At 37.3% G+C, this 15,587-nt stretch overlaps 1 protein-coding gene across 1 annotated transcript in view; it reads left to right on the plus strand.

The window, feature by feature from the left end:
- Positions 1–15,587, plus strand: part of PIP5K1B (phosphatidylinositol-4-phosphate 5-kinase type 1 beta) — an 83,235-nt gene that overhangs the window by 21,224 nt on the left and 46,424 nt on the right. Inside the window, exons 2-3 of the mRNA XM_032212451.1 lie at positions 9,006–9,087; positions 12,508–12,576. Of these exons, the coding sequence (XP_032068342.1) occupies positions 12,508–12,576 (69 nt within the window). The 5' untranslated portion in view covers positions 9,006–9,087. The remainder of the gene's footprint in view (positions 1–9,005; positions 9,088–12,507; positions 12,577–15,587) is intronic.

Raw genomic sequence — 15,587 nt, forward strand, 5'->3', positions numbered from 1 at the left:
TCTTTGACTGTAATAAATATTTACTTACTTACTTACTTACCTTGTTTGCGTGGCCTGGTTTCTGGCATGCCACAGACCAGTGCTGGTTCACAGACCCTTGTTTGGGGACTACTGCTGTAAGTGTTAGCTAATATTAAAATGGTTTCAGAGAGCATCTGATGGAGAAATGCTTGTAATATTTATATTGGATGTATATAGCTATGTGTTTCTCTCTGCCATACATAACATTTTTAAAGAATGTCAGCTTGTGCCCAGAACAGAATGAATTCCTTATTCACAGAGTTTAGTTATTCAGATGTTTTAATTGTATGATTCCTGTTAGTTGCTTTTTCTTTCTTTTGTTCAATCATGTTAAACTCTTGGATACTACCTGGATAAGTCTCTGCAGTTTTCCTAGCAAGATTTTTCAGAAATGATTAGCCACTGCCTCCTTCCTAGGAGTGAAATAAAGTCCAAGGTCACCCATCTGGCTTTGTGCCTAAGGTTTGACTAGAACATACAGTCTCCTATTTTGTAGCCTGATTCTTAACTACTTCACCAACTGAGAGCCATTCAGTTATGTGTGTCTTGCTCTGATCGTACTGCATACAAGTTCTGTTAACATAGGCTAATACTTTTGCTCCTAAATCTTAGATTTATATTAGATTTCTTTGAAGTATAGGACCCACGGAGATTGGAAAGCAGTCTGAGCCCTTTTGATGTCCATGGGCTCCTAATTCTTATGATAATTTTTCTATCATGATTAAAAAGTACTATCTACATGCCCTGATCAAAAGTGTTAAAAGTTTTTTGAAACATTTGAGAAATCTGTAAAATCTGTTTGGTCGTAACAATAACATTACTAAATATGGATGTCACAAGAAATCATAACTACATTTAATTACTCTGAGGGAGAGAAAAATAAATTGGGTCTCAGAAACTTTTTCTTCCTGGGTGTCTTTGTTTTCTTCAAAGTTAATTCTGAAAATAGATTTTGAGGGGGAGAGCAGGGGGGGGTTGAAAATTTTTAGCCACCAGTTCTCTGCCCAGTTGCTGGATGGGCTTGGCCATGGGGAGCATGGCCTACTCGGCCTCCTGCACCACAGCAGGGGGCATTTTTTGCCCTCCCCAAGCTCCAAAGGCTTTCCTTGAGCCTCCAGGAGGGGGGAAATGGTCTCCCCTGGACTCCAGAGGCCAGAAACAGGCCTGTTTCTGGACTTCCAGAACCTCTGGTAGGCCTATTTTCTGCCTTTCCCAGGCTCCAGAGGCTTTCCTCAAGCCTCTGAGAGCAAAAATGGCTTCCCCCAGGCTTCATAGGTTTAAACTGGCCCGTTTCTGGACTTATAGAACATCAGGTAGGCCTGATTTCCGCCATCCCAGAGCCTCCGTGCAGGTCCTGCACTTACCTGCATTGATGAACAGGCTGCGTGGAGACTCCTAGGAGGGGCGGGGTGGAGTGGGCAGGGCCAGTGAGTCCTTCTAACTACCGGATTGGCGAACCGGATGCAAAATTAGCATCTGGTTCACCTGAACCGGTGCGAACCAGCTGAATCCCACCCCGGGGGAAGGAAGAATTTGTGGGATTTGGTGCAGGTCAATATAAGTAGAAGTAAGTTCGGATCCAATCCATTCCATTATTTCATCAGGAGTGCTTCCAAATAACATAATGACAGGCTATATTTTTCCATTTAATTTTTTTTTAATTCAAAATCACCCTTAGGTAACAAGAAAATTTGTGGTAAAAACATGCAATATTTCAGCTGGTATGGACAAAAAAAATCTGAATTTCTGGCATAGAAGGAAATAGTGTTCTAAGAAAAAGAGGTGTGTGCAACTTAATGTGCTGCAAAGTTAGTTCCTTTCCACATCCTGAATTTACAAAGAGGAAGAGACTTTATAGAATCCAGCAACATTTTCTTCTAAATCAAAATACAAAAGATCTGGTGGCAATCTTATAATTCCCCTGTAAATTACAGGATAACATTTTAATGGTGCCTTTTTATAAACTGATTGTGATGTTGATAAGAAAAATGAAATTTATTACGAAGAAAGTAGTGTTTTACAAATATTATCACAAAAGTAGATGTCACAACTGCTGGATGAGATTTGGGGAAAATTCCATTGATTTTTGGATCAAATTATATCTAAAAGGTTTTCTGAGTAGAAGATAGTCAATGGAAATTCCATTTGCAAAATTACGGGTAATGTTTGGAAATGATTACTAGCCCTCCATCTGGAAGAACCGGCTCTTAAAACATGCACACAGATACATTATCTGTTCTACCTATTTGGGCTGTATATTTTGCCCTAAAGGCCTAAAATACGATCTGTTCTTAGCAGAAGAGCAGTTTTAATTCATTCTGTGTTTCCTTGTTTATTTAGATTTATGTAAAACATATGAGTCATTCCTTAGCTCATGACTGTACCATTGTATATTTTGCTTGTTTAATTTCATGGTGTATAAAATGCATACAATGAGGAAAGGATGCTATCTGTATTCAGTGTTTACATGTCTCATAGTCTCACACAGCTTTATTCATAAGGACAGATTCAGCTTATAATATATTTCCCTCCCTGTACACTATTTTTTGTAAATATACTGGGAGAGATAGTATTCTTCTCAAAAGCTTTTGCATGTCAGATGTATGTATAACACATATATTTTACTCAGAGATAAAATTCTTCCATTTAACCAATAGAAATTAAGAATCATCTCTGGGGAAATTAATTCCTTATGCATGTTTTGTGAGAATTGTCAAGCCTCTGTTCAACATGACAGGTAAGTTTTGCTTTTTGGAATGAAGGCTGCAAGGTTAAAATGGCTTTAATTGGGATTTTTTTGAGTTAAAGCTGCAAGGCTGAGTTTTAATTGGTTTAAACGAAAACACCAGGCAAGGGCTGTGTGGATTTTCATAAACAATATTTACAAAAAGGGCTGGGAGTATGGGAGTCTCTTCCACCAGTTTCTCTGTGAGCACAGATATTTTTCTATGTTCTGTTAAGGAGAAAGCCATAGCCTATCCTCTATTTCTTTTATTAAGCCATCTTGATATTGAGGGATATTTTGGTGGGTGCACTAACCCTGAGAATCTCTGGAAGCTGGAAGGACCAGAAGCTGCTGGTGGTGACTAGTTAAGCAGAGAGTAACACATGATGGAAGTGAGGGCAGAAGGGGTTTTATAACACATGGGAAGAAATCTACCTAGAAACTCAAAAGTAGGAGGGGGGGGGCAGTGACAAACCACTTCTGTATTGTTGCCAAGCAAATTGCATGGAAATGGCTAAAACATTTAGACCAGCTTGAATGTCAGTTAATGAGACTGCCTAAATCAAAAGGCACTTCACTGGTTGCAGGGGAGGAAAACTGAACATTTTTGAGTAAATCTGGAGCTGATAACCTAGCCAGACTAAACTACAAAGAAGGCTGATATTAATCTAGGTGACAGTATAGAAAAATGAGCTCCTTGTTTTACAAGGAGAAATGCAATTGGAACTTGGAATATAAAAAAATGTACTCTAAAGAAAACTTAAAACTATCCTAGCAGAAATGAAGTGCACTAAATTGGACGCTAGTGGGTGTAGACAAGTTGGAGTATGTTCACCTGTAAGTACATAATAATATTGGGGTAAGATATGGTGGTATTCATAGTATGGTATAGTATATCCATAGTTGGTATTCACGGTATGAGATTGTGCAAAACGGTGGGATGGAAAGAATATTTACAGAGGACATTGCTGGCTACATAGTCAATTCCAAGCTAGGAAACAAGAGAATCATATACACAGCATTAGATTTAATAAATATCCAATTGTGGGGAAAACATTTGCAGTTGATAGCGATTGGTTCTCCTTTGAATAGGCCATTGTTATTTAATCTTTTCTCCCTTTATATAGAAACTAAAATATCACTTTAATCACGTAGTGCAGCATTCCATGCTTATGATCATCAGGCATTTTCTCGACTGTTCTAACCATTTGGGGAAGGAGTGTTTCCTTAGTGACAGAGCACCTGTTTTCTGAATTCAGATTCAGTTTGAATTAGTGCTTGAATCATTGAAGAATCATTGCCTTTTGGAGCAAGTGATTTGGTTTGAACTAACAATAAAGTAGCTTTCAATATTCATGTATGTTCTACATTGGATGAAAGCCAGCTAAAGGAGGTGTTGGATTCCTATCTCAAATTACAGAGCGTTTTTTTGTGTTTAATCATATCCTATCTTGCAGTACTTAGTTTCAGTTGGTGATGCTGAAGTTGAGGATATAACTTTTTATTTTTTTATCACTGTGTGTTGCCCTGTAGTTTTGGAGAAACACTCAGTATCAGTACATAAAGTATAAATATATTTTAGTTTTTAAATATCTTCATCCATCGTAGCAATTACAATCAGTAAGTCACTTCCTGGGGGGGAGGGAATGTAGTACAGTTCTTTAATGTTCTAAGCTTTGGACATGATTATGATTTATTTTTTATAATTCTTTAAATTGTATTTTATTCTGATATCCACTGCTGTTAAATTAGCCACATAATACTAAGAAAGATGAGGTGAAATGCTGCTGTTAAATAAGAAGCAAGTCCTTATTTGTAAATTGTTTGCTTGAGAAATGTAGTTTAGAGATTTTGCACATTAAATACTTTTTTGCTGGCTGTACTCACCAGTTATTCCTACTACAGATAATTATATAAAGACTTCCTCTGGAAAAAAAGTCTTGGTCATGAATAAAAAAAGAAACAAGAATATTATTTATATATTTAGATATCATTCCTTTCTGCTGAAACATGAGTTTGATTATTCATATGGATTCTTTAAATACAAAAGCTTTTAATGCTATTAATAATTCCATGTGTTTAAGCAAGAATTGTTTTATTCTGTTTGTTGGATGGCATTTAATAGGATTTCAGTTGGCATGTTATTAAATAGATATATGTCTGAGCAATCTGGTTTATTCCTGCAACTTATAAAATGTAGAGTATTCATCCAGAACTTCAACAAAACAGTTTTTCTCTATAGTTCCTTACCTTTTAGTAAATGCTTGTCTGAATAATATCTCAAGTAGATCTTCATAAGCAGTTTGTCCCAGTCTTCTATGTTTTAATTCCTATCTATCTATCTATCTATCTATCTATCTATCTATCTATCTATCTATCTATCTATCTATTTTATATGCCCGCCATCTCATAGAAAACAATTCTGTGTAACATACACCAATCTAACAAAACAGTAGAAATATAAAGCAGTCATTGTTTAAAACCGTTCTGTAATCATTATTAAAAAGAATTAAAAATGATAAAAACAAAAATAAGACTGAAAAAACTAATAGGCAGAAGAATGTTAACAATAAGTCAACTATCCCACTAGTTCAGCCCTTCCCAGAGTCCTCAGGCCCATTGGCATTGCCCCATAATATATTTTCCTTGTTTATTTATTCTGAAGTTTATGAAAAGACTGGTTGGCATCATGCTGGGCAGCTCAAAAACTATGGCACTCCAGGAATGTCCTTTTGCTGTAATCAAAGAGGTTCTGCAAAGAAGTGACAAGAATTGGTGGACATGCATTCCAACAAAAAACTATTCTGCAGATGAAAAGGAAAATGACCCACTGTGCCGGAGGGAAAATTAAAGGATCTAATTTGGACAAAATGTACACTTAATACAGAACTCTTGTTGATTTGAGAACCAGGGCATTTCATCTGTCTTAAATGATAATAAAACTTTTAGGCTCATTTCCTTAGACCCACCCAGAAGTAAAATCTTTTTTTTAAGTGGAGCTTGATCTCTGATGATAACATGGACACAACCATGCTGTTTTCTTGGCAGTAGCATGAACATCCTTTGCTGTTTCCTCCTCCTAGTTCCTCATTTAAGCTGTACTCTGGTGTTTTTTATTGCTTAGATTCAAGTTCTGATCAAGCCCAGTTCCACCTAGTTTTGAACTCAGGTAGGATTGGCCAAGTGCTATCCTTTTCTCATGGTAGAAAATACTTACCAGAGGAAAATTCTATTAAATAACCTGTGACTGGGTCATCCTCACATCTAAACAGAGAAATAGAATGACCAATGGAAATGGGAACAATTTCTGACTTCCTACTGACTTCCCCATTGATGTTGCTTGTGGGAAGCTGATAGGGAGTGCCAGAAATCACTCCTCTTTCTTAGCTGCCCTCCCTCCTTTGCTGAGGGGAGGGGGAACAAAGGGAGTCATGGACCACAATAAAATTGCACCCCACTCCTGATTTCAGCATATCCCTAAGGGTCCTCTCCCTCCAAGGAGAAAAAGGGCTCACCCATCAATTGTTGGTAATCTCAGCCAGCCCTGTCTTGGAAGCAGGCATTCGAATCGCTTTCTCACTCTTCCCTCACCATCCATCGCTGTGTAATTTCATATTTTAGTCTCTGTTCCAAAGCAAATCCATTGCTACCCTAAACCTTCCAGTTTTGCCCAACTGAAGATTAGAAGTAAACAGTTTGGTTTGTGATTCTTCAGATGATAATGGCAAGGACAAATATGAATACACAAGTGGTTAAATTAGGAAGCATTGTTTTATGGCAGATTGCACCTTAAGTCATTTGTCTTTCAAGCCCTAAGCTGTTTCACATATGCATACATGCAGACGCACACACACACTTGTGATATTTGACCAAAAGGTTGGAGACCCCAGATTTATTTAATTCAGTTTAATTTGCAAATGTATTTGTGATGCTAAAGAAATCAATGCCTTCTTTACCTTGGCAATATGAATTCCCACATTAAACAGGAAGAATTTTCTCCAAATAAATTGGGAATAAGCAAGCCTCTGTTACAACCCAAATATTCTTTCAAGGCTATATTGTACTTGGTTTGGTTTAGTTATTTCAGGGTAGCATTGAATTATTTTTTCTGAAGACATTTCCTTTTAAGTTGGTATGCATAGAAATATGCTTTGACAGCCAAGGGGGAAAACTGCATATAAATCCACCTCTATGTAGGCAGAGTGCAAGGATAGATGAGAGAGTCTGCTTGTTGTGTAAACAGTATGATTCTTTGATGAGCATATAAAGGCCCTTAAATGATCATAGTATGTAGAGTTTATTAAGATCCAGCATGGAAAAAAAATATTTTGCCCCAGTTATTTCCTAAGTATTGGGAATTTATTAATATTACCCATCATGGCAGGGTAACATGTCAAAAACTGATATTTGGCATGGGGGGGGGGCTTTTTTTTCCTAAGGATTTATTTAGTATCCAGTGCAAATGGTTATATCAAAAAGAATTTCAAATATTCTTATATAATGCTTGGTTAAAACATACCATTTGCTAGCTTTGCTTTTAAAAATAGCTTTATTTTCTTGGAGTATAGTTTCAGTAGTTAATTAATTGCTCATTATATTTCTAATCTATTACTGTAAAAATAAATATGATCTTATGCCACCATAAAGACTAGCTAGTATATTATAGTGTATAAAAATATCTCTTAATTGGTTAAATATAACCACAGAGTTGTTTGACATTGTATTCATTAAATATAAATTATCATCATTGCATCCTAGGATTACATAAATTTTACCATAACAAAAAATGTCCAGGTACAAGGTTACATGATTATGTGGAATAACTTTTAAAAATGTCATTACCATATATTTATACCTATAGGAAAAAATATTGAAAAAAAGATTTATTTTTTAAAAGTTTCTTTGCCCAAGACTGAGACGCAGTTCTCAGTCATTAGATCTTTTAGTGTCTTCATCTCTTCCTTTTTATGGAAGTGTGGGTATATTCAGAAACTAGGAGCAGGTTACCATATACAGTGTTTTGTGCTTGAAGAGTAATTTGGCTGCATGAACAGTAGTAAATTTCTTATTTTCCCAGTTAATAGAGAAGCAGATAGGAAATATAGAACAGTTTACATTGTTTGGGTCTGTAGTCCATTTTCGTATTGGAAGATCTCAGAAGCTTGATAGGTAAAGCTAAGATATGACAACTGATTATAAACCTATCAGTCCTCCCTCAGAACATATGTGGTTTTGCTGTTGTAATAATATTCTGTTCGTGCGTACAATGAACCTACTATGTGAATGAGCTAACTAGCATTATAATCCCTTTTCATGTATCTTTAAAACAGCCTCACAAAGGTCTACTGAAATAAATTCTCCTTCAATATATTTTAGTAATGTTCTGCAACGGAACATGCATCAATTGCTTTCCCTAAATGTGTAATGGAATAGTCCTTGGCCTATGACTGTAATAGAGCCTGCCTATTATATGTTGTGATGGTTATAAAACAGGTCAATCACGTGTGCAACACAATTTTATATATTTTTTCACAGGGGTCATTAAACGAATGTGTCAGTCATAAGTGCAGACGCTGTGGTTGTGAAGCAAATGCCACAATCATAAATACAATCCCGTGTTGGTTTTCGACAAAACTCATAAAATGCAATCATGTGCCTGCAGGACACTGCAAATGGCCATAAATGTTGTCGAGCACCTGAAGTGTGGTCATGTAACCATGGGGGGGGGGGGGGGGAGATGGAACTGGTTATCAGAACTTCATATCTGGGTTATAACTCCCCTTTTTCGGGTAGGTTGTAAGTCGAGCACCACCTGTAATTAGAATGATCATAAATAATGTATGAATCAGAGGTTGTATTCAGCAGGTTCTCAGCAATTCTGGAGAACCGGTAGCGGAAATTTTGAGTAGTAAATACCACCTCTGACTGGCCCCACCCCATCTATTCTCTGCCTCCCAAGTCCCACCTGATCAAGGGGGGGGGATGAGGATTTTGCAGCAACCTTCCCCTGGAGTGGGGAGGGAATGGAGATTTTACAGTATCCTTCCCCTGCCACACCCACCAAGCCATGCCCACAGAACTGGTAGTAAAAAAAATAGAATACCACCATTGGTATGAATGTAATAACACATAAATGATCTCTCTGTGTGTGTATGTGTGTGTGTGTGTGTAGAGCCCTGCTTTTTGTTCATTGTTATTCTATATAAAAGTATTTTTAAAATAATTTACCCTGGTTAACAAAGTCCTTTTTTTTTAACAGTGTCCTGGAAAAATTGACAGCATCAATGAAAGGGCTGATTCCCTCTCTCAACTGCAGGCTGTTTGTAACATAGCTAAGAAAGGTACATGCATTCTAATATTATTAATAACCGTTACTACCTGTTGCTATTATTAAGCCTACAGTAAGAATTGAAAAATATACCGTGTTTTCCCGAAAATAAGACAGGGACCTATTTTCTTTTGACGCCTGAAATAAGTTTTTGACCTTATTTTCGGGGAGGTCTTATTATTTTTGAGGTGCAGGAGGTGGTGAGCGTGGTCACCTCAGGGCTGCTGCTGTGTTGCAATATTTTCAGGGAGAGCTTATTTTGGGGGGAGGGCTTATTTTAGTGCATGCGCTCAAAAGCCCGATTGGGCTTATTATCCGGGAAGGTCTTATTTTCGGGGAAACAGAGTATTTGTGATTACAGGTAGCCTTTGATTAAATATGGTAATTAGAACCAGAATTTATGTTATGTGGGGTGAGATGGGCGCAGACAGGGGAGTGGCACTGTGCCATCATCTGACTGCAACTGGGCAGGCAGTTGCCTGCCTTGGCCCCACACTCATCCTACCCTTGGTCTCTTGAGGGAAAAAAAGCAGCAAGAGTGACTTATGGGGGAGATTTGTGACTTTCCCTGCTGGCTTCCCACTTGACTTTGCATGTGAGAAGTTTGTAGGGAAAGTCTCAAATGGCAATGTTCTGGTTATGGGCTCTCCAACTGTTGTAAATGAGAGCCAATTGCCAAGTGCTCGAAGTATAGTCACATGATCATGGAGACACTGCAATGACCACAACTTCAAGGACCTGTCATAAGTCTCTGGCATTCAGCTTTATTGTAACCTCGAAGAATCATTGAGTAAGTGGTTGCTAATGTATGCAAAGTCTGGGCAGTTTATAAACATCTTGTTTTATGTTCATAAAGTTTAACATAGCTCTTTGGGTGACCAAAAGAGCAGATCAACAATCTAAATAAGAAGGATATGCATTTTGACTAATAATGTGTTCAATGTAGGCATCAGTCTGTTAACTAGCACATTTCAATTTCAAAGAAGAGTTTAGTAAAGGAATATTTATAGCATGAACTATGAACCTCCATCTTCTAAATGTTGCTTTGCAATCAGCTTGTGAAGCCAGATGAGCTATTTAATGATTTTTCTTAAATGAAGATGTTATCTATGAGAGGACATTATGACCGTTATGTAGTAACTATATCAACTTGCAGGCCCACGCTAGCATTTTAGTGAGTGCTTTTTTTAAAAAAATAGAAAAAATGCTTTTTAAAAGAAAAAGAGCTGAACATTTTAAGTCTAGTATAAAGAAAATGCAATCATATTCTCTACCAGTTTATCTGTTCATTAAGATACCCTAGAAGGCTTTTCATTGGAACATAGGAGACAGACTTTTCAAAAACCCATACTTATTCATGTCTTTGTGACCTCCTGACTCTTTGCTTGCCACTAAAATTTTTAAACTTTCTAATTGGTATTTATCTTGGTGGGTTTACTAATATTTTTCTTTCCCCTTATTTGCTGTTTCATCTATCTCTTTTCACTGATATTTGTGCATGTTCTATGCATAAAGAAATAGGAATTACATTAAATATCTATTGTTGGTTAGATGTAATACAGATTTTCTGATGTGCTCATGACATTTTTGCCAATGCTATTGGCATTGGCAGGGAAACACCCCAAGCATCTCTCCACAGCAGAACAGAAAGGGAATGATCCAGAGATATTTTAAGGATCACTGGGAATGTTGCATATAATTTATATATAAAAACTCATCGGATGTATAGTAGAGGCTAGACACTCATCTGTCCTGGATGTTTTAATTTTGAATTCCTGCACAAAGTTGAAGGGGCTGGTTTGCCTAAATAGTTGTAGTTGTTCTCCATGGGACAGAAACAGATAAGTGCACAAGGGTATATATAGTTGTATAAACTCTGAAGCCAAACAGACCTGAGCAGGCCCCCAGCTATGGTAGCCATATTAGGTTAGGATTATTATTCATCCATGCAATCCAGTGGGCCATTTGGGTGAATGTAGTGACCATAAAATATAATGGCCATCACTGATTATTAAAATAAGATAGAACTATTAGTGCAAATTTTTGCTTTGTTTTGACTAAGATTCCTAAAAACAATTTTTCTTATAAAGGAGCTAAAGGTAGCTTTTTATTATGTTCCATGTGGCTTTGGTTGCTCTGTTGTTGAACTCATTTGTTGGAGAGACATGGTTTGACTGTTATTACTCATGCTTCAGTAATGATCAGATTAGGAATGCATTGCTTTCAGGATTTCCCTTGGCAAGTATTGGTTTGATTCACCATTAGAGGAACCACATTATTTACTAGCACTGACTGTCCTGAGCGTATTATCAACCTGGCATTCAGAGAAGTACATTGCTATTGATTTGTTTCCAGTCTCGTTGAGGATTGATTTTAGTGTTTAAAACCTTAAAAGGACTGGGACTAATACATTTGAAGGATTATCTTTTACAACATGAATCTCCCACCAATTAAAGTCTTTATTACAGGCCCCTTTCTTGTTCTCTTAGTTACTATCTTTCAGACATCAGATGAAGTCTTTCCAGAGTTGTTATTATTGCTGTGCCTTTTAATAGCTGTTGTGGCTCAAGGAACTGGCAGCAGAATTGGACAGTAAGGAGGTTGGGGAGGAACATGGGCCAGTCCTGGGGGCTGAGGAAAACTCAAGCGAGGGCTCTGGTCGGAGGCAGAGAGGGAGCTAGACAGCAGTGAGGCAGAGGTACCTGTTCCCTGTGTGCACATGCGCAGAGCTGCCAGAAGACAAGAACAACTAAAAAAGCAGAGTCAACTTGGGAGTAAAGGCACACCTTGGAGGTGATTGGCCCCTCCCAGGGAAACAAAAGAGGAGCGAATGGGGAGTGGGCTTTTGCAGGAAACAATTTGTTCCTTCGATTGTTTCAAGAGTGGAAAGTTCTGTTTGTGACTATAAGAGACTCTGTGCCAAGTGTTGCCTTGCTCTGCATTTGGAAACTAATTATCTGACAGCTCACCAATGAGATATGGTTCGTGTTGATAAATATTCCTCTGAAAGACTGTTTGCCAAGCCTTGCTGACTGTGAATAAAAGGAATTCACAGTCGTGTAAATAAAAGAGGTTTTTCCAGGACTAAAACTCTGCTTTATGCTTGTTAAGAAAGCCTAGGTGAAAACAATAGTATTTAGAATATTCTGTGATGCTGTGATTATCCAGAGGTACAATTTGGCTTAGAAATTACGGCTCCCCAAATTATACAGAGAATGGAGAAATAATAACAAAGTCCACAAGTGTCAATCTATAAAACCGATAGTCTGGCATAATTTAGCGGCACTACCATATGATTATTGATTTTAAACTAGTTGTTCCTTGTACATTGATGTATTATATTTGATGTTTTATTTAATTTGACTTACATTTTTGGGAAAGGTGAGCTAGAACACTACAAATAAAACACATTTGTGCTTTTAAATATTTTCAGATGCAGACTATAGCTGAAAATGGAGATCCCCCTTCTGAAAAACAAAATGAGGAGAAAACGTATAAAAAGGTTTGTAAAGTTTCATATCCTTTTCGAATGATTCAAAATAATTTCATTTTTAACAGCTTGTATAGAGTGGTAGAATGTACACTTTTCTTTTGTGCTTTATGGTTCTTTGAACACAAGAACTAACTAACGTTGATATTGCCTCTCTGATGTCGATTGAGCCTGTAGCTGCATGTGGCTCTTCTACTTGGGTGCAACTGCCTACTCTGATGTAACTCTTTTGCTCAGATGCGGTTAACCAGGAAAGAGGCTCTGATGACACTGAGTGGGGTGTGTGGCTGAGAGCGTAGGTCATGATTGGTGATGGTGGGTGGGTGCCATCTGGGTGGAGTTGTGGGTGGAGCTGGGTGGGGTAATGGTATATATGTGTGTTTGTGTGTGTGTGTGTATGTATGTGTGTGTATATATATATATATATATATATATATATATATATATATATATATATATGTGTGTATATATGTATATATATGTGTATATATGTGTATATATATGTATATGCATATGCATATGCATATGCATATGTATATGTATATGTATATATACATATTCACCCCATTCACCTATATATAGGTAATGGTGTTAATTTGGTTAGAACTGACTTGGATTTGATTACCTTTGTATCATTGTCATTTAGTGCTGGTTATCAAGTAGTTTCTTAGATAGAGATAAAAGTTTTTCACCAAACAAACTGAATGTCTGTTTGTATGCAACGTGAACGCCGGAACCTAACATGTAGATCCCTGGTCAGTGGTATCCACAGCATGCCTTCTCTGCCAGATCTGATGGGGCAAGTAGGAAAAGGTAGCTTGGTTCCTCAGATAGCCTGGTCCCACTCGATGAAGGGTTCTAAAGATTAAAACCAGCAACTTCAATTGGATACAGAAGTAAATAGGCAAGCAGTGCAGCTCTTGGATAGAGTTGTAACATGTTCTGTACCAGAAGCGTGCGTTACTGTCCATGTCACCACATCCTGTACCTGTTGAAGTTTCTGGATACTCTTCAAGGGCAGCCCCTTGTAGAGTGCATTGCAGTAATCCAATTTGGAGGTGATTATGGCATGAGTGAATTGTAAACAGGACTGCTCACACATGGCACACAAGACAAAACTTTGTAAAGGCTCTCCTAGACATGACTGCCATCTACTCATCAAGCAGAAGTTATGAATCTAGGAGAACCCCAAGATTCACACTGGGTCTGTCTGGGATAGTACAACTGCATCCAGCATCAAAGATGGCATAGTCCTGGAGAGAGGGCCTGAAAAACCAAAGCCACTCAGTCTTGCAAGGATTAGCTGAAGCCTGTGGTTTCCCATTCAGACCTTCACAGCCTCCAGCCACCAGGTCAGGGCTTCATTTAATTTACTAAAGGTAGAAATGTAAAACTGAATATCATCAGCATACTTATGGTACTACACCAAATGGTGATGGATAAGCTCACCCAGAAGCCTCATGTAGATAAAAGGAGAAAGCATCAAATTCTGTGGCATCTCACTTAGGTTGAGGGTATCACTTCTCCCGTCATGAATGACTGGAATGGATTCTTAAGGAAGAAGGCGAACCAACGCAATGTTGATCATGGTCAATAGTATTGAAATCTGCCAAGAAATCAAATAAAACAAAGATAGATATACTGCCCCATCTAGGTCATCAATAACCATGACCAATGCTGTTTTTGCCCCATAGCTGGGCCTGAATCCCGACTGGAAAATATCTAGACAATATGCTTCCTTGAAGGCATTCTGAAGCTGTTATTTAACTATATGAAATAGTGGATAAAAAGTGTCTAGTATAGTGGGGTCCAGCAGTGACTTTTGTAGCATCAGGCTCATTTTGCAACTATAAAAGGATGCAATATCCTTTTCCATTGTTATCCTGCTAGTTTTGTAGCCATAGGTATACAATTCATAAGCACCTGCACGATTTATTGTATAATATAATGTAAAATTATAATATTCCAAAACAAATTTAATATATGAAATTATTTAAATCCAAATGACAGCTGCCTTGATGTATGACCACATGACATCAACCCAGTTTTCCGTGTTTAATACCTATCCAAAAATTTGCATAGTGTTCAGTACATTATAAAATGTTGTAAACTATAATTTAAAATTTCAAGAATTAAGTCCTTTATCTGCCAAAATAACTGTTGATTTTTTCTCTCAGAAATTTCAACTCAGTCCATATCTCTCTCTATATTCAAATATCTGGATATATTCTAGCAATCACTTATAAATTGCTATTATTTTTTAAAAGAATAGTTTTAATCCTCTAGTACTAGAAGGAATACTAATATTACATCTTTATATCTTATGAAGTATACCTAAAATTTTAAAAATTAGAACTGTTTAAAGGTGCACACATTGCATATTTTTGCAATGAACAATGTATTTGTATGTGGAAACCCAACACATAAGGGGCAACATTATGTTACAACCTATGTTGGTATAGTTCAGTTTAGCTTCTCTACAGCAAAGAATTTAAAATGACAGTAACCATGACCCAAGAACAAACTAATAAGTAGTTACCTGATCCTCAATCATTCCCATTCATCTTATTATTTCAGTTCAGTCAATACCAGTGGGGTTGGAATCTGTTTTTCTAATTTTATTAGCGAACATATTCTCTATATCAGTGGTCCCCAACCTTTTTATCGCCGCGGACCAGTCAGCCTGTGATAATTTTACCGTGGCCCGCTGAGCGCGCGCAGGGGTGGGGGGACATTGTTCGCGACGACACATTGATTGTTTATATATCATATATATTTCATTTATATATCATAAAATGTTAGATGTTGCATTATTTTCAATATGTATTTGTAAATATATGCCAAATAGATTGCAATCGCTTTCTGGACTTCCTTTAAATTTGCAGGTAAATGCTGCAATAGATATATAGCTCCCATCAGATTGATGATCACCCAAAAATGTTATTCATTGAATTCACTGTGAATCCTTTCTTAGTAAGTGCATTCAAGCCAGCCTACTACTAGCTGGTAGCCTCTCTGTCCAT

The sequence above is a fragment of the Thamnophis elegans genome, chromosome 3 (genome assembly GCF_009769535.1).
Source record: "Thamnophis elegans isolate rThaEle1 chromosome 3, rThaEle1.pri, whole genome shotgun sequence".
Taxonomy (NCBI): domain Eukaryota; kingdom Metazoa; phylum Chordata; class Lepidosauria; order Squamata; family Colubridae; genus Thamnophis; species Thamnophis elegans.